Raw genomic sequence first — 18,894 nt, forward strand, 5'->3', positions numbered from 1 at the left:
GCTGGGAGTCCCATCGAGCGTCCAAGAGCCCAGCTCTACCACTCACTGCTTCTGGCCCCACTCTTTAGCTTTCTGAACCGGTTTCGTCCTCTATAAAGTAAGGGTATTGTGAGGACCGAATGAGGGGGGGATGTGCAGAATGTTACCTGCGGTGCCTGGCCAGACAGGACTCTGGGATGCTCTTCTGGCGGGCGGACAGGGGCACGGGTCCTACAACAACCCTGTTTCAGGTTTGTGGGTGTGGCGGGTGAGCTCTGCATGTGTGTCTTTCCTTCAGCAACCACCCCCGACCCCCACCCCGCTCCTGTGTATCTCAATGGCAGGAGCAGGCTGGGAGTGAATGTCAGACGCTCCCTCCCCCGCCGGTTGTGTCCACATTGGAGGTCCCATGGAGGATGGAGAATGGAGGCTTAGAAGGTAAGGACCACGTCCTGCTCACTCGCATACCCCCGCTGCTTGGTGTTCAACGTCTAGAACAGGAACCGCACGTGCTAGGCAACCCATACGTATTTCCTAATCAAACGCATCGAGTGTCTGCCCTGAGATTAGCACTGGTCCAGTCTTCGTGTTTCTGCAGATGTGAGCTCTGGAGGAAATTCCAGCCCATCCTCCTGCCTCCCCTTGGAGGGTCGGGCCAAATCCGACCTGTTTAAACGGAAGCGTTTAGCTGGAGATCCAGCCTTTAGAACGCAGGGTGAGCCGTCAGCTATCTGGCTCTCTTTTGGATCTCTCTGTCCCTCAGCCTGCTTTCGGGCTTGGTTGGTTCCCAGCCAGTGGCTTCGGGGTGACTTCCTGGGGTCCGTGAGTTTTCATCCTCCAGGGGAGGGCCCCCGGGGGCAGAAGGAGGTCCGAGAAAACAAAGAGGTTGACCTGAAGTGGGGTGATCTGGCAGCCACCCTCCCCTCCCTGCACCCGGATGTGGTGCTGTCCAGGCAGAGGGAAGCTTCGTGACTCACAGAGTGTGCCCCACCCTCCCCACCCCCAGGATGCTAGGGAGTGGCCTGTCCTGGAGGAGGTGACTTGGGGTCCCCACCCCCGCCCCCCCCCTTGCCTTCCCGGCAGGCAACCCCAAGACCGGTGGAGGCGGTGTGGAGAAATGAAGACACTGTGGTTTGTGGCTCTTGGCCCCTGCTGGCCTCTGGGCTGTGCCTTCCCCTGGCTCCCACCAGTCTGGCCGCCGCCCCGCCAGGCGGGCTTGTGAGGAACTGAAAGGGGGGCTTGGCGGGTGAGGAGGAGGAGAACAACAGCCCATAATAACAACCTGGCTCCCGGGCCAGGCGTCTCCAAGTGCTGCCGCCTGCTGTGCCCTCCTGTGACACCTGGGATGGCTGCGTGGGGTGGCCTGGTGGGATCCGCCTGCCTCCTCTCCCACTGCCGGGGGAAGGGGCTCGCCTTCTCCAAGCTCACGCAGGGGAGAGGACTGCATTCTTCCCTCACAGTGTCCCCGCCCTTCCCACGGTCCACCATGCCGCCACCACGGCCTCCGGCCCAGGAGTCTCCCGGCCTTGACCTGTGCAGGCTTGTTTCTTCTGTAGTGTCTAGACGACTGTGGCCGCCCAACTGGTCTCCTGCTCCCGCCTCTGCCTCCCAGCCGTCCTGCCCCGTCCATCACCAGACTCTCATCTTCAGGCTGTTCCCACAGCAGGGAAGCAAAGCCCAATTCCTGAGCCAAGGGGCCTGTGCAAAGACAGCGGACCCTTTGGGGTGTGTGCAGTGAGCAGGGGGTGAGCAAGTCGGCAGGTCCACAGGCTTCCTGGGAAAGGGGGTGTCTGAGCTAGACTCTGAAGGATTTGGGGATGGAGGGGGAATCTGAATAGGCGGTGATCAGGAGGAAGGGCGCGCCGAGGCGGGCCAACAGCCTGAGCAACAGTACCGGTCCGTGGTGCTCCCTGGTGCGGTCCCCCACACGTGGCTGGAGTGTCAGGTGTCTGGACAAGAAGTAGGGGAGGCGACTTGCAGCCAGATGCAGGAGACCCCAAGTCCCCGTCTGGGGAAGCAGGACGGCCTTCTCTGGGCAGAGGGGCTCGGGTGACGTGACTGGATCCGTGCTTCGGAAAATGGCTGTGCCGGTGGTGGTGAGGAGGACGGAGGAGGCAGGGAGATTTGCGCGGCAATCCGGGCAGGACGAGGCGTGAGCCTGAAGTGGAGCACCGATCCTGTCATCCAGCCCGTATTTCTTTGTGCTTCCTACAGGCTGGGCACCGCTTGAGACACAGGGGGTTCCAATAAACCCAGTCTGGGCTCTTGGGGAGCCCGCAATCCAGCGGGGGAGACAGACAGGACCAGGGCACACGGGGAAGAGAGTAAAGAAAGTAAAGGAGAGCAGCCAAGGGCGGGGCGAGGCAGAGGAGGCTAATGTGTGTCCCCGACTCAACTGCTCCGCTGCAGGGACCCCGTCAAACCGGGCACAGTCCGCTTCCCCTGCTGTGTGGTGGCTCCAGAAGCCCCTTCCCTGTGCACCACCGCGCCCCCCATCTCCCTGACCACCCTCCCTAGCCTCCCCTCTGCTCAGAGAGCAGCTCTTCTCTGCCCTTAACCTTGCAGCACGTGTTCTGGGTGCGACGCAGTGACCGCTGAGTTAAGCTTCAGGCCTACCTCCCGCCATGTGACCTTCTTCCTCAGGAAACCCGTCCGGTAAGGCCTTCCACTGATTGGATGAGGCCCACACAATACGCAAGGCCATCTCTCTACTCAAAGCCTACTGACTTAAATGTTAATTACACGCAAACGATATTTTCAGGGGCAGCATCCAGGCTGGTGTTCGTCCAAACGACCAGGCACTGTTACCTAGTCAAGTTGACACGTAAAGTAACCTTCAAGCCTGTTTCTTTCTCTACCTAATCATCTCATTCCTGGTAGAACACTGACCGCCAAGAGATAAGAGGCAAGGAAGCGGGACCTATTCTTCCCGTTTACCAGGTGAGAAGACTGAGCCCGTCCCAGGACCAAGCACATCACTCCTTCCACCTCCGTGTTAATCCTCTCAGCCCCACATCCTTTCACTCTGCTTGCCTTGCAAAACTTCACACGGCATCTCAAGCTCTCAGGTCACCATGATGGGACACGTGTTCCCCCCTATGCTTACCTGTGGTCCTCTTTCCGGGGAAGGGCTTTCTCTCCAGGTAACTTCCCAACCACCTCTTCAGGCTGGGGTTGGGACCCCTCCTGTGCCTATGCCAGGGCACTGTAAACACACCTGGCTTTGAGGGCACAAACCGCGGTTCCCGTGTATTATCCCCAGCTCTTGTCACAGCGTGGGGCACACCAGAGAGCTCGTGAGACACCAGGCTGTTGAAGGAACAGATGACAGTCCCTGGTTGTCTCAGGGAAGGAGCCTACGCCCCCTCCCCCGTCTCCTAACTTCTTGTTCAACATCTTGCCCTCAAGTATAGGACATACTGTCCAGCCCAGCCGTACTCCGTGCAATTCATTCCATGCTTCCTGCATCTTCCTTTATGGCCGGCACTGTGCTGGGTAGCGGACAAGCATTTTGTCACTTTGTTCCCATAGCAACCCTGTAGGATGGGTATGATTGTTCCCATTTGCTAGATGGGGTATTGAGGCTCAAAGAGTGTTAACTCTCATAAAATCACATGGCTATGGAAAATGAGAGCACTGACCTTCGAACCCAGATCTGCCACTGACTCCAGGGATGGAACAATCATCAATGCCAAAAGGCCAAGCCACATCCTCAGCTAGGAGCTGGGGGACAAAAAGATGAAGCCAATAGGATCCTTACTTCAAGGAAGTCAAGGTCTAGTGCAAGAAGACAGAGGCACAAGAAGTCAGTGTGAAAAGCATCATGGCGACATAAATATCAGCGCTCCAGGAACACGTATTTTGGGAAATTACAGAAGAGAGCGGTCTGAGCTGGGATTGGGGAGGGCAGGAAGCGGAGAATAGGGAAGAACATTCTGGGCATGGGGTATGCTTGGCGGGGAGGAAAAATCAAGCTAAAATCTAGGCCAGGAAAAGCTATTTCCCATTCCTAGCAGTTTCTAGTAAAACCCTGAAGCAGAGCCTGTAATCCACGTGGGGTTTTTAGAGCGGGCCCCTAACACCATTTCACCTGCCTCCGTTCAGTTCTGTAACCCAAGCTGTGAGCCCTCACCAGGCAGAAGTGGTCCCTCCCTCGAGCTTTTTCTAAAGAAACCGAAGGGGTGTGTGTTTGTGGCTGGTTCTACGTGCTGGGACCTCATCCGATCAGTTGAAGGCCTTAAGAAAAATGACCGATTTGTCGAGGAAGAAGGAATTCTGCCTCAAGTCAGCAACACAGAAAGCCTGCCTGAGTATCCAGCCTGCCGCCCTGCAGAATTCAGCCTCAAGACTGCAACATCAACTTACCTGAATCTCCAGCCTCCTCCTGCTGGCCCCTCTGATCATGTGAGATCATTAATATAATATCGAGTATATTACGTAGATTACAGCTCTGCAGTATTACATATTCATCATAAACCAAAATAATACTTGTGAATGTTTTGTGAGCACTTACTGTGTGCCGGGCACCTGCTAAGTTCTTTGCGTGTGTCTCATGAGGCTCTTACTCATCTAAAGGCTCCATGACATCATTTGTGATTTCACAGATGAGGATATTGAGATGCAGAGGGTGGAAGTAATTTGCCCAAGGTCCTAAGGTGATAAAGCCAGGTTTGGATCCAGGAGGTTCCCCTCCAGTGCCTACAGGTGGTGAATTCTTATCTGCTATGGAACATGCGTGTAAAGCAAGAGACATGATATAACTGACAAAAGATGTTGTTTTACTTGTTATAGTTACCACTGGATGGGCAAGGGGGAAGGGGGAAGGGGGAAGGGGGAAGGGGGAAGGGGGAAGGGCAAGGTGTGAGTTCTGACCCAGGTTCCTAGAAGCGCAAGGTCCTGAAGGTGCAGCCCTGGGAACAGCCGCTAGGCGGCACCAGGCTGCACAGGCTGCTTCCGGATGTGCGGTCCAGGCTGGGGGCTGGGCGTCTGGTAGTCATTCTAGGGCACTCCAGGACTAGCCCCCACAGGGCTGGTGGGCTCTGGGACCCCCTTCCTCAGGCCTCAGGGGGGTTACGCTCCAGTCCAGGGACCACAGACCCGGGGTCCGGTGCCCGGCCTTCATGGTGTCCATCTGTTTTGAGGTGCAGTTCGGTGGTCACAGCCTGGGGACTGGGTCTAGCCCAGTCAAGTGGGCAGAAAGAAGGTCAGCACCCAGCTCCTTCCTATGCTGCTGGGGTGGTGGGGGCAGGGAAGGCCTCAAGATGTCAGGTCAGCACACAAAAGCTCCGGGTAACCCTCCTCCAGAAGTTGCGACTGCGGCTGCTCAGGGCCACCTCGGCTGCTTCCTGGAAGACCGCGTGGACGTTTTCCTGGAGCAAGGCCGAGCACTCAAGGTAGGCCACTGCGCCCACGGACCTCGCCATCTCCTGGCCCTAACAGATAGAGTGCACAGGGCTGCCGTGAGGTACAGGACTTGGGGGCCTCACGTCCCGCCTCCCCGCAGCCCTCGTGGTCACCCTAGGGAGTCTCCAGGACAAAAGTGGAAGGCGAGTTTTTCTAGGACCCCTACAGCTCCTGCCCCCGATCTTGACCAAGCACTCTCGTGGCTTCGTTGGGTTTCCTGCCTCAGCTCCAGGATGGGTCCCTGCCTCTCAAGGCACCAACTAATCGACTTCCCAGGTATGTAGCAGAGAGGGGCCTGCAGAAGAGCTAAGGGTTCTTCTCCAGACCTCAGGTTCCCTATCTGTGAAGTGGGTGGGTAGGATTATCTGAAGGTGCACACCACTGGCTCTCTCTTCCATAGGCAGAACCTTCCAGAGTGTTCTAGGTACCACTTCCAAGCCCAGGCAATTCTAAGATGACCCCTGCCCTGACCCACTCTTAAGTGTGCTGGATGTCTGGCCCCGCTGACAGGCTGGGCTACATCAGCGTACCCAGAAGTTCCCCCCGCCCCCAGAACCGGGCCCCCGGGCAGAGTTTCCTACCCTGTGGTAGGTAACAGGCTCCAGTCTATTTTTCCGCAACTTCTTCACCAGCGACTTGTCCTTGCGCAGGTCCGTTTTGCAGCCCACGACAATGAGGGGCACCTCCTTGCAGAAGTGGTTCACCTCTGGGTACCACTGCGGGGAGGGGGGCAGTGCAGGTGTGTGTTAGTCATAGGAACTGTTCTTTTCTGCAGATGGGGAGGATGGGCCACTCTCCTGCTCCCCAGGCAGACTCCAGTGGTGATAATCAGTACAGCCAACATTTAGGGAGAACTACTCTGAGCTAGGCTCTAAGACTTCACATGTGTGATATCATCAATCCCCCAAGTCCCTGTGAAGCAAGTTCTATCATCAGTCCCATTGTACAGATGCACTAACTGAGGCTCGGAGAGGCTGTATAACTTGGCCTTGGCCACACGACTAGAAGTGGCAGGATTTGAGTCCAGGGGCTGGGGCCCAGAGCCCTGCTCCCACCTGGTCTAGAATCCTGCCACTCTGCAAGGTAAGGGCTCCCAAGTCCACCTCCCAGCTGGGTAAGATATATAAGGAAATAAGTCATCCTTTAAAAATAAAGCAGCTCACAAAATGGATGCAGCAGCTGTTTGCCTGTCGGAGGGAACACTTCTGTTCTGTGTCAGCTGCTCTTTGGAATGTGAGGCTCCGGGGCCTGGTTATTCCAGCCTGGACAACCACTGGGAAGTCTAGAATCTGGAGACGGGGGCTTTATATTTCCAGGAGTGCGTGCTTGCTCAGTTTGTATTCTGGAAAAATACTGGCATCAAACCGTCTGGCTCCTGGAGACAGATGGGGCCCAGGTGGGGTCCTGGGCTGACTCCCCATACCGCAACCCCCTCCACACAACTGCACTTGAAAACAGTCTCCAAAAATGGTCTCCACCATGACTTCACCTTGCTAAATCCAACAGTGAATCCTCAGCCTTCAACCTACCTGAGCCCTGGCACCAGCCAGGGATCTCTCCCTCCTCTATGACCTGGGTGGCGCTTTGCCCTAGGACCCTGCTCTCTTGGTTCTTCTCCTTGGGTCTCCAGGGGTCCTCTCCACCCCCACCCCATCTTGTCCAAAGCTGTTCCCCACTAGCAGTTCCCAAATGGATCTGCCCAGCCCGGCCTGGCCCTCTCCTGGGAATGGCAGACTAAGACCTCCGCCTGTCTACCTGGCCCTCCACTGGGATGTCCAACAGGCCCCCATCTCCCACCTCCTCGCCCACCCCTTGTTCCTTCTCATCTCAGCGGGGGGAAATGGCAAGGCTACCTTCCACTTGCTCTGGTCAAGACGTCTCTCCCACCTACATCCAATCTGTAAATCCTGATGGCTTTCCAAACAGGGTCGATACCCACCCACCTCTCACCACGCCCCCTGCTAGCACCCTGGTCACAGGCACCACCACCCACCACCTCTCCTAGGGCCCCAGCACCTAGAACAGTGCCTGGTGCACAGATGTGTTGCCACTTTATTTTTATTAAATTGAAAAAAATTTTTTAAATATTTATTCATTTTTTGAGAGAGAGAGAGAGAGAGAGAGAGAGAGAGAGAGAGAGAGAACGAGTGGAGGAGGGGCAGAGAGACAGGGAGACACAGAATCCAAAGCAGGCTCCAGGCTCCGAGCTGTCAGCACAGAGTCCGATGCGGGGCTTGAACCCACAAACCGCGAGATCATCACCTGAGCCAGTCAGATGCTTAACCAACAGCGCCACCCGGGAGGCCCCATCAAGGCTGCCACTCGAATAGATGTGTATCTTGGAGCAACGGATCCATTCTGGAGATAATACTACCATGGGCTCCATCAGGTTGTTAGATGGAGTAAACGAGTGGACGTGTGGAAGTGCCCGCCCACAACAGTGTGTGGCATAAGGAAAGTTCTCAATAAATATTATCATCGTCACTGTGGTTAACGTTACTGATGCTGTCACCAGCTGTGCTCCGGAACCCTGAAGCACACAGTTCACGTGGAGGCCTGGCAGCAGTGGGGTAGGAGCAGAAAAACTCAAGGGACCACATCCCTGACACCTGGGGGCAGGGAGAAGCCTTGGGAACCCCCGACATACCTGGGGGGTGGGTAGTTTGGGAGGCTGCTAAAAGCTAGCAGTCACACAGAAGGGGGCTGAGCTGCTAGACGCTGACCATTCATGCATCCTTGGGCAGGCCCAGGCTGGGGAGACGCAGGGGCCCCTGAGTCATCCAGTGTTCTCAGGCAGGGTCACCATGGAAAGAGCCACAGCATTCTGAGTCCAGTATAGAGCAGGCAAGGAGCACTGGACTGGGAATGTGAGGCCAGACCCTGCCACCAAATCCCTCTGGCACCTCTGGCAAGTTGCTGCCCTTGCTCTGGGCCTCGGTTTCCCCATATATATGCTAAAGATGCTGGACCGGATGCCATCCAGGGCCTGCCACACTCTGGCAGTCTGCTGAGTCAAGGGTGGGGGCAGAGCGGAGTGGCCTGGTTATGGGGACTGTACCTCCCCAAGTCCCTGGTACCTACCCGGTTAAAGATGTTGTCAAAGCTGTGTGGGCTGGTTACATCAAAGCAGAGGAGCAGGACACTGGCGTCAGGGTAGAACAGGGGCCGCAGGCGGTCATAGTCAACTTGTCCTGCGGAGAGTGGGGGTGGTCACTCCCTCCAGATCTCCCCCAACATCAGGGAGGTCATCCCACCAGACAGGGGCGTCTGGATCAGGGCCTGGTTGTGTGCCTCAAGGTCTTAGCAGATTCAGTGCTTAGCTGGTCATTCCACGTGAATGTCTCCCTCGGGGCAGTGTTCCCCTGGCTTGCCCGTGGGATGTGCCAGCCCTGGCCTGGGTGACACCACTTGCTGAGAGAGCCCTGTTCTGGAAGGAGCGGAGGGGAGGGCGGAAGCCCAGTCTGCAGGGACCGAGCCCATCCCACAGAAGCCTGCTTTGCCCCGGGCATCGGGCTGAGGACTAAGAAGCGGTAGGACCCTGGGCAAAGGCACCTTGGCGCATGCATGACGGTAAGGGGGCTGCTGGGCCTCCCTGGGGTTAGTGGTCAGCTCTGGCATGGATGTGACTGAACCCTCATGTAGGCGAGGTCAGGAAGCTGGAGGGCAGAGGTCAAAGTCAGGCAGTTCTTACGGAAGCTAAAGCCAAGGTGGAATGCTCAGGAGGCCAGAACAGTTCACCCCTTGAGAGGAAAGCGCTCTGGATTCCCCCTTGTCTGCAGGATGCACTTGGCTACCCTGGGCTGGGGAAGGCAGCAGACACAGGCGCAGAAGCAAAGTAGGTTCGGGTTCCTGGGGACCCTAACCCTGGCCAACACCTGTCCCTTGGTGATTGGTTGGCCTCCCTGGTTCAGAAGGAAAGGAGTAGGGCTTGGCTTCTGGGCATGTGAGGCTCCCCTCCCGCCCTCGCAGCCCTGCATACCCACCTGCTGTGTCCCAGATTTGGAGGTTCAGGGGTTTGCCCTTCATTTGCAGATTAACGGTGACCCGCTCAAACACAGTGGGGGTGTAGCTCTGAGGAAGAAGGGGACAAGATGCAGGCTGTGAGGACAGCTTCTGAAGCGGGGTGGCCCCCACTGCCCAGGCCAGAGAGAGCCCACGAATGCCTGCAGCACAGCTCCGGTTTGGGAGTCTGCCGGTGTGAGGGAGACAGTCTCCGGGAAGCAGGCTGTGGCCAGCAGGGTTGAGGCCTCGAGCTGTCGCTTCCTCCTAACTATTTGCCCCAGCAAGGCCCTGAACCTCCCCGGCCTTCTTGACGGTAAAGTGGGAATATTAAAAGTACCGAATGCACGGTGCTGCTGTAAGGATTCAGTGAGAGGCTCCGTGCAGAGCCTGGCACAAAATAAGCACTCTACACATGCCAGCTACTGTTATTTTTATCTTTGTCCCCCTGGATGGGGGACTGTCCCATTTCTGAGTCTTCCTTCATTCTGTCCCCTCCTCCTAGAATGACATTAACCTACATTTGTTCGTTCGTTCATTCATTCATTCGTTCGTTCATACATTCATTCAGTAAACATCAGCACCTTCTCTAGCTCTGGATATTGGGGAACAAGTAATAAACAAGGCTCACTGTGTGCCCTGGGGACCTTGCAGCTTTTTGGGGGGAGGGTCCCTGCTTTGTCTCTCAACCTCTCAGGCCCCTGCCCCATGCCACGTCCCCCAGGATGCCTTTCTGGAACCCTTCCCACACCCTCTCTATTTCTGCCTTTCTTATTTGCCCTGCGGGCATCAGGAGGAAGTCACCCAGACCACATGCCCTTCCTGCCCAGGCCGAGAGCCTGACTGCATTCCCTCTCCATAAAGGCTGGGTGAATGGAAACAGGGTGGGTTTTGTGCACAGACAAAATGCAGAAATGAGAAGGGGAAGCTTTTACGGATAGGGTCTGAGCAACAGGTGAGGAGATTTTCAAAACTCTACCCCAACACAAGCCCTCAGCTGGAGTGGGAAGCTAGACCAGCTACGTCTTGGGTCCCCAAGCCTCACTCGCTTGCTCAGGGTTGGTTGGTGGGATCACAGCATAGGGAGACCCTGTCCTCCCCACTTCCGATGCCAGGTGGGGCCCCCAGCTGCCTGTGACTCAGGAGGACTTCAAGCCTGCCTGCCTGTCTGCCCGCTGGCATTCTGAGTCAGGCCCTGGCTGCCTGGAGGGGCGGCCCCTTAGCGGTGGGTCAGTGCGGTCCTCCAGGCCACGTGGGAAGGTACAGGGGGAGGATGGAGGAAGGTGAGTCCCAAAGCGGGCAGATGGGGAAGTTGAGGATGACCCTGGGATAGAGGTTCGATCCGCCCTGGACCCTAGCCACCTGTCACCCTCTCTACTAGTAGGTACAGATGAGGGCTCCACCCACCTCCCCAGCACCCCCCTGCCCTGCCCCCTCCCCTCAGGCCCTTTGTCTGGTGGGAGGCAGCGTGACTTGGTGGCTAGGAGCACTGGCTTTTAGAAAGCTGGTCGCCAGGGGCAATGTCCATGCCAGCTGCCATCCATCCATCCCTCTAGGTGATGCGTCCTTCCCCCGCCTATCACCGTGGAGGGCACTGACACCTGCTTCCACTCACCCACTCTCCTGTGGCAGGACCCCTCCTGATCTGACATGGAGGGCAACCTGCCACAAAGCTCTTGGGAGACACATGTCAGTACCTTGCAAATGCCTGTGGAGATGACAGCGTCGTGCACATTTTCTAGGGATCTACTATGCGTGGCCCTCCATGTGTACTGTCCCTGACCCTTGCATCCTTGGGAAGTTGGCACTATTCCCATTTTCCTGATGAGGACAGAGGAGGGAAGGGAATTGCCTGAAGTAACATACTAGACAGCTGGCTAAGGATGGAGTCAGGTCTTTCTGGCTCCAGAGGTCAGGCTCTGTCCCCGGTCATGTGCCTTTTCCTGAGGTCACTGACTCTCTAGCCCCTGGTGACAGGAGTGGGTAGGAAAGCCCCATTCCAGGCTTCGTGGCTGGGTTGCTCCCGGGGCTTGTAACTGTCACAACCCTCCCCCCTACTCTGCAATGTCATCCTGGAGACTTTTACACCTTCTGTTGTGTTCTTTGAACCACCAGGCAGGGTCACTCTGACCATTAAGTGCCTAATCTTATCTGTTAAGCTGTCCTCAGCCAGGATGGCAGGGTGAGGCCTGAGCTAGACTAGGGCAGAGATGACTCAGGCTTGGATCTGTCCTCATGGGGCTCACAGACAGACAGATGGGTCATTATAGGACAGGAGAACGTAGGTCAAGAAGAGAGTCAGGGGTTTCACACCCATGAGAGTCCCTGTGCGGACCAGGAGGGGCTCAGCTGGTTCTGGAAGGTAGGGCTGGTGCTCTCTGCCCCCTCCCCTCCCCACTCCTCCATGGGACCCCTGGGCTTTGGAATGGTTGCTGAGTCAAATGTCAGCCAGGACTGGGCAGAGGCTGGTGCCCAGCCTGGACTTCCTCTGCCTCAGGAGCTCTCTCTACTCTGTTCCCCTGCCCCAAGGCTGGGCCACAGACAGACAAGAGTCACTGAGGCCCCTTTAAATCCCAGCCTACTCTCTGCTCTTTGGGGGACTCCAAGTCTTCTAGCTGCTGGCTCCCATAGCTTGGAGGGCTGCCAGGAGGAGGAGTTTAGGGGCAGGGGCAGGAGCAGAAGGCTGGTCTGGCAGGCAGAGCACTGGGGGCTATGAAGAGTATTCCGGTCAGGGGCGGGGAGAACTGGGCTCCTGACCTGCACTGCCACCACTGGGCTCCCTAAGGCAAGACTGTCGCTCTGGCTTCACTTTTCCCACCTGTAACATGAGGCCTTTCCAGCACTTGGACCTTGTAGTTCTCTTAAAAGGAGAGGTCTTTCTTGGGCCTGGAGACAGAGGGGTCCCTAAACAGATGAGGACAGGTCAGGTCCATCCCCCCTGGTGACAAGCATGTCCTCCCTTCTCCTGGCCAGCTCCAGCCTATCCTTCAAAACACACATTCCATCAACTTCCAGACGACCATTTCCACACCGCCACCTCTCTGGAATCAGGATGAGCCTTGCCATCAGGGATGTCTCAGAGCCCAAGATACTCCTCCCGGCTGGTCTCCTGGACCCTGGCTGGCCTGGTCCCTCTGCGGGCACTCTCCCCACCATGTCGTAATTGTTGGGTTCCCATGCGCAGCATGTGGGGGCCCAGAAACTTGTCCAACCCAACTTAAAAATGTGACTGGCCAGCGGAGGTGACGTCAGCTCCATAAACCACAAAGCAAAAGTTGGCTCGATGCTGCCACAGTGGAAAGGAAGGTCTGACACTTTTACCAGGCCTGGCCTCTCCTGCCTCCCCCATCGGACTCCCAGGGCTTGAGCAAACCCAGGGGTTTGGAGGATGCTGGGACAGGCAGGAGGGAGAAGAAATGCTGGAAGCAAACCCCCGGACTCCCAGGAGAACTGGGCTGAGACGTGGCACAGTGAGTGGGTCCAGCCCCTGTCCTGGTGCCTGTGAGTCCACATAGACAGTCAATGAGCATGCTAGTGAAGGACTGAGGGCCCACGTGCCCAGAGCGTCCAGGATGTGCCAGGTACACAGGGGCTGTCTCTCAGCCTTACCTGAATTCTGCCTCGTCACCACTCTTAAGTCTCCTGCCCTATGAGATTGCGTGAGGAAACAGAGGCTCAGAGAGGCTAAGCAAGTTACTGAGGGCCACACAGTTTGTTGGAGGACAGCTGAGGTGCCAAACAAGCTGCCCGACCTGAGTCTGGTATGCTTTGGCCCTCCAAGACAGAGCCCACGACATGCCCGTCGTACAGGCAAGAGCTGGTAGAGAAGAGATGACATTTGCCAACTTTCGGTGAGTCTCTCCTGTTGCAGGCTCAGAGGTGAGCCCTTGACCGGTACTAACTCACCCTTCACAGTGACCCTGGAAGGTGGGCACCATCCTTATTCCTCTGATGCGGTTAAAACAGGCACAGAGAGGGCAGGGGACTAGCCCAAGGGTGCACAGCTTTAGGTGGCAAAGTGGTAATTCGAACCCAGGCAAGGGTGGCTCCGGTGTCCTCAGTCCCTCCGAGCCGTGCCGCGCCACCAAGTGCTCTCTTAGGATCTGCTGGGTCCCCAGCTGGCCCAAGTCCGTCCCACGACACCTCTCCCAGGTAGGTGCCATTCTTGCCACTTTGCAGATGATACCACTGAGGCCCTCGCTGCCGATGGCGGAGCGAGAAACGCCTTTGCGCCCACACTCTGCTGGGAGACCCCTTGGGAGGCCGGGGTTGGGGGCGGGGAGCGCGCGAGGCGGGGTTGGGGGCTGCCACTCACCTCGGGGAAGGCCCCCTCAGTGAAGACCATCAGCAGCGACGTCTTCCCGCAGCCGCCGTCGCCCACCAGCACCACCTTGACGGACCGTGCGCCCGGCGGCGCCTCGGCGTCCGCGGTCTGGGCGGCCTTCATCGCGGGCCGGCGGGCTTCGGCGGGCTTCGGCTCGCGGCGCGCGGGGCGGCCGGCGGGGCAGGAATGTGGAAGGGGCGGGGCGGCGGGAGGAAGTGCGCGCCCGCGGCCGGGGGGCGGGGCGCGGGGCCAGGTGAGAGCCCGGAGGCGTGGCGAGCGGGCGCGCCGGCCCCCTCGGGACGCCCTTCCCCGGCCCCTGCTGAGGGCGGGGGCCGGGGCCGCGGGGGGGGGGGGGGGGGGGGCCTCGCCCACACTCGGCCTCCGTCCTCGGGAGGGCACCCGGGGCGGATGCGGAGAAGACAAGGAGCTGGACAGTGTGTGGGGGCGGTGTGGACGGGGAAAGACGAAGGCACCTGGCCCCCTTCCCCTGGGAGGAAAGCGGTGGGGGGTGGGGGTGGGGGTGGGGTGGGGGCGGGGGTCAGCCCGGTGGGCCGACCAGCTTTGCAGGGACAGGAGCTGGGTCCCTGGTGCCCAGCACAGGTGGGGCACCGAACAGGAGCCAGTGACTCTGGATGAATGAATGAATGAATGAATGTGCATTTCCCCCAGGGCTCTGGAATCAGAGCACACCACAATCCTCCCTCCAGATATTGAAGGCCAGGTGGGAAGGGGGTGACCCGGCCATGCCCTAATGGGTCAGTTGCTGGTGCTGCCAGGCTGGCCTGCCCTGCCCTGCCGTAGCCAGCACCAGGAAGTTTCGATGCAGGTGGCTGACCACCTGTCTCACCTCTGGCTGTGGCATAATCTAAGGAAACTGAGGGAACCTTCCATCTATAAACTGCTTAGAGGAGCAGGGTCTGGTGCATGGCTGGTGCCATGTATGAGTGATCCCTATTATTTAACCACCACTGACGCCCAAGGGCCTGGGGACCCTGAACTGTTCAAGACGAAGTCCCTATTCTGAGAAGCCCATGCCTAGGATGGGAGACAGGGAGGATGTCGGTGTGATTGGAGCTACAACAGAGATGGGGACAAGCAGCAGGACAGAAGCAGGGAAGAGGGGCTCCTTATCCAGGTGGGGTGGGGGTCAGGAAACCCTTCTGAGAAGAGGGGGCTGAGTGTTGAGGGGGAGGGAGAAAGGTGTTCCAAACTGAGGGAGCGGTACATGCATAGTATGGAGGCAAGAGAGAGGGGGCACTTTGGGGGGTTTGCAGTCCTTCCCTGTGATGGAAGGTGAGGTCGGGCTGGGGAGCTGGTGTCAGGAGAAGCTGAGGTTCAAATGGGGCCTGGATAGTGGCGCACTCTGGATGCTGGGAATAAATACAGAACTGAAGTGAAAACTCACTGTCCCCCGACTGCCCACCCCTGTTAGCAGCCAGAATTGAAATCTTTTGAAAATGGGCACAAGGGTCTCCCCAGAGTCTGGACTGACTGTTTTCAGTGAAGCTCAAGGGAACGGAGAGGGTAGAAGTCTTTGGGTTTCACACCCCCTTCCGCATGCAGGTCATGACGTCATCCCTTGTGGTGTGCAAAAGTGGGCAGGAGGAAAAGCACACTGAGCCCCCGTTGGACCTCACTGTGGACCAAAGAGGCAGCTGGGGCAGGAGTCACTGTCCTCATTGCACAGAGGTGGAGCCCAGACCCCTGATGCTTATTCCACGCTCACCCAGTGCCCCAGGCAGCAGGTTGAATGGATAGAGAGAGCATCTCGTGAAATCCCCACCCTTTAGGTGCCCTCTCCTCCCCGAAACTGCCAAAGGGCTGAGCAGTGACTTGGTGCTGAGCTGGGTGTGTAGCTACGGAGCAGGGCTCCCCGCCCCAAGGAGTGGTTGGGAGGCGCCCAGTCCCCCAACGATCAGCTGTCAGCCTTGTCATCCCCACTGATGCTGTCATCAGGCTTTGGGTGGCAAGGCTAGGAGGCAGGTGGGGCCAGACTGGGGGTGGAGGGAGCTGAGAGTCAGGCAGAGGCGTTTGGCCTTGGTTGCTATAGGGATAATCATTCTAATGATATCCTTGACGTCTGTCATGCCTTACAGTTTCACTGAGCACTTCCTAACAATAACAGCGCCCATTAATGGATTGCTAACCCTGTGCAGGCACTGTCCCTTCGCAGGTGGGAATCCTTAGCCCCATTTTACAGATGAGGAACCTGGAGGCCAGAGAGGTTCACTTCCTGTTTGAGATTCACAGCTAGTAAGAGGTAGAACTTGAACTGGAACCCGAGTCTTGGCACACAGCAGGGCTCTCTCCCGACATCATACCTGGTATGCAGTATTTCATCCAGCCATCAGACTGTGAGGTGGGCAGAACAAGGGATCTGCTTTCTTCATTCTACAGATTTGGGAACTGAGGCTCAGAGAAAGGCAGTGGCTTGTCTCAGCCTAGCTAGACACGGTCAGGATTTGAACCCAGATCTCCTGATGTGAAGCCCCAGCCTTACCTCCACTTTATGCTCATGCTTCTGCAGGAGGGAGCTTAGTTACTGGGTAAGGGGAATCTGCTCTGGTTGGCCAGGGATTTCCCTGAATCTCAGACTTTGCTGGGCCCTAGACAGCACCATTTTCCTGGGGCTTACTTTGGAGGTGGCCCAGGTCACAGTCTGCCTGGCCAGGGTACTGTTTACTGTTTTCTGGGGGGGGGGGGGGGGGGAGGGGGCTATCCTTGAAGGCCTGTGGGTGTCTCTGTCCCTTGAGACCCCACCAGTCCCAAGTCCAGAGCTCTTCTGCCACTCTGCACAGTGGGCAACTGCCTTGCAGACCCCAGAACATCAGAGGTGGCCAGGCTGGCCCTCGGCCTGCCATGGAATCCTCTCCTGGGGATGCAGGTGGCCAGGCAGGATCTTCCAGCCCCCAGCCTTGAGCACCTAAAGGCCAGAGACCAAGGCCAACCTCTGTACCCCTAGACAGCAGTGCCTGCCCCAGGCTGGCACCCAGCTGTGGCTCAAGATGTTATGTCCAATTGACTGCCTGGTTGGACAGAGGGGAAAGGAAGGAAAATGGGGCAGAGAGGAGAAGAAGGAAAGAAGGAAGATTGGTTGACTCAAAAGAATAGACAAACTTGGAGAAATGAAAACAGGAACAAATGATCGCATAGTTGAGTAAATACAGTGCATGACCTGACTGCAGGGTCAGCAGACAGGTGACCACCCTCCAGCCTCCCTCTGCTCAAGCCCACCTGGCATCCCACCCCACCCACTCTGAGGCCGGGAGTTCACTGGGGCCCCAGCAGAGTCTCTGCTGCCGCCATGTGGCCGCTCTGCTCCCTGCACCATCATCATGAGGGCTGTGGGCTCTGCTTGGAGTTCCTGCCTTGGGGCGTGGGGCGCGTATGGGTGGTTGAAGGAGAGGGAACGTGGGTGCCGGTGGTGGATGGAACTTCAGAGGTCCAGTTATGCGCCCTTGGGATGCCTTGGTGGGATCTTTGCTCCTCCCGCCTCCCTATGTGCCCTCCCCTCCCTTTCATCTCAAACACCAGATCCCAAGAGGTCTTGCCCGTGGCCAGAACTCTTTCACCCAAAACCCTGGCCGCACGTTTAATGAGCATCTCCTGGGTGACATACACTTGGCACGTGTACATTTCATTCCATCCTATTATGTATTATTCTTATCCTTTGACAAAGGAGGAAGCTGAGGCCTAAAGAGGACAGATAATTTGCCCAAGATCCCACAGCTGATACATGGAGAAGCTGAGATTCTAACCAAGGCATTTGGGGCCTTAGAGCTCCTCCACACAGAATCCCCAAAAGTCAGAGGTGTGGGGAGCCTTTAGAGTTCTTCCTGTTAAGACAACAAGGGGACAATATGGGGAAACTGAGGCTCTCAACAGGAAGGGACTTGTCCAAACTATGGCAGGTAGAACCCAGAAGTGCCTCTTCTCCCAAGGTCCCTTCTGTCCGGTCTCCCCCAGATCAGCTCAACTCCAGCTACCATTTAACTGGACTTCAGGGCTGGGGAGGCAGGACTCCTGCCCTTGCCTCCTCTCCCCGCCTCCCCATTCTCGATCCTTCTGGGTGGAATGAGGTTGATAACGGGTGAGGGTGGGCAGAGACTGAGGGGCCCTCATGGCCCGACCTTAGTGTTTGTTTAGCCTTTCCGTTTGTCCCTTTGGGTGTCTGCAGGCATAGATGGCCGGGGCAGGAGAGAGGAAGTGAAGGTCTGAACGGCGGTCGGCTGCGGATGATACGGTGGCTCGCCCTGCCCCTTCCACATGCAGGTGTGGCCCAGCCGCTGCCGAGGTCAGGTCACTGACCTCCATACCTGTCCTTTTGGGTGCGGCTCGGCTGATCCCTGAAGGCTCCCAGATGGAGGGGGCCTGGGACACGGGGGGCAGGCCCACGGGCCTAGGGCTGGGAGGGGGAAGAATGGGTGGGGTGGGGGGTATAGGCAGAAAAGAGAGGTCAGTAGTGCACTCTGGGCTGTGCGGAATGAACCTGAAACTGAGAAGCAGCTCAGACGGCCCCGCGCTGACCAAGAGCAGCGCTCGCCGGTGTCCCTGCGCATCACTTCCAAAGCCGCTCAGAAGCCTCTTCCTCCCTCCCTCCGACCTGCTCCTCTGACCGGGCCCAGTGGCTGTGTGGCTCCCCAGACACATGTAACACCAAGTAGTTCCCCTGCCTGGGGGTCCCTCTCTCCTCCACCAGGTGCACAGTCCTCCCCACACTGCAAGGCTCATGCTTTCATCTCCTCCGGCAAGAGGGGGAGTCCACGAGAGCTCTTCACAGGCTTCCTGGGGGCGGCTGGTAATCCCCACCCAGATCATCCTCCAGCACTTGCTGTGATCTTCCAGGGCAGGGGAGGGAGAAACCAGAGCAGCCTGGGATCCACAGGGGCTTCTCCGCTGCCCCTCAGCCCCACCTGGAGGACTTGGTGAAAGGGGACAGTGTAGCTTGACGGTCAAGAGCCTGAGCTGCGGAGCCAGACAGCTGGAGCTTGAATGCCTGCCCTGAGACTCTCTGGCTGTGTGATCTTGGACTAGTTGCCTAACTTCTCTGAGCTTCGGTCTCCATCTCTGCAAAAAAGGGGATGACAACAGTACAACGGTACCTCCCTCTAAGTAGGTAGGGTTGTGGCTGGTACCAGCACGCACTGAACTTGCACGACCCTCCTCCCCTCTAAGCCTTTCTTCTGGCT

General features: G+C 57.6%; 1 protein-coding gene across 1 annotated transcript; it reads right to left on the bottom strand.

The window, feature by feature from the left end:
• Positions 1-4,780: 4,780 nt before the first annotated feature.
• On the bottom strand, positions 4,781-13,907 carry RHOD (ras homolog family member D). Its single transcript, XM_060607367.3, has 5 exons — positions 13,697-13,907; positions 9,366-9,453; positions 8,464-8,573; positions 5,964-6,098; positions 4,781-5,411 (listed from the first exon to the last, which is right to left on the bottom strand). Exons 1-5 carry the CDS (start codon positions 13,826-13,828, stop codon positions 5,244-5,246), a joined length of 633 nt encoding a protein of 210 aa, XP_060463350.1. The 5' UTR covers positions 13,829-13,907; the 3' UTR covers positions 4,781-5,243.
• Positions 13,908-18,894: the final 4,987 nt, after the last annotated feature.

The sequence above is a fragment of the Panthera onca genome, chromosome D1 (genome assembly GCF_046562875.1).
Source record: "Panthera onca isolate mPanOnc1 chromosome D1, mPanOnc1 haplotype 2, whole genome shotgun sequence".
In the NCBI taxonomy this organism is placed as follows: domain Eukaryota; kingdom Metazoa; phylum Chordata; class Mammalia; order Carnivora; family Felidae; genus Panthera; species Panthera onca.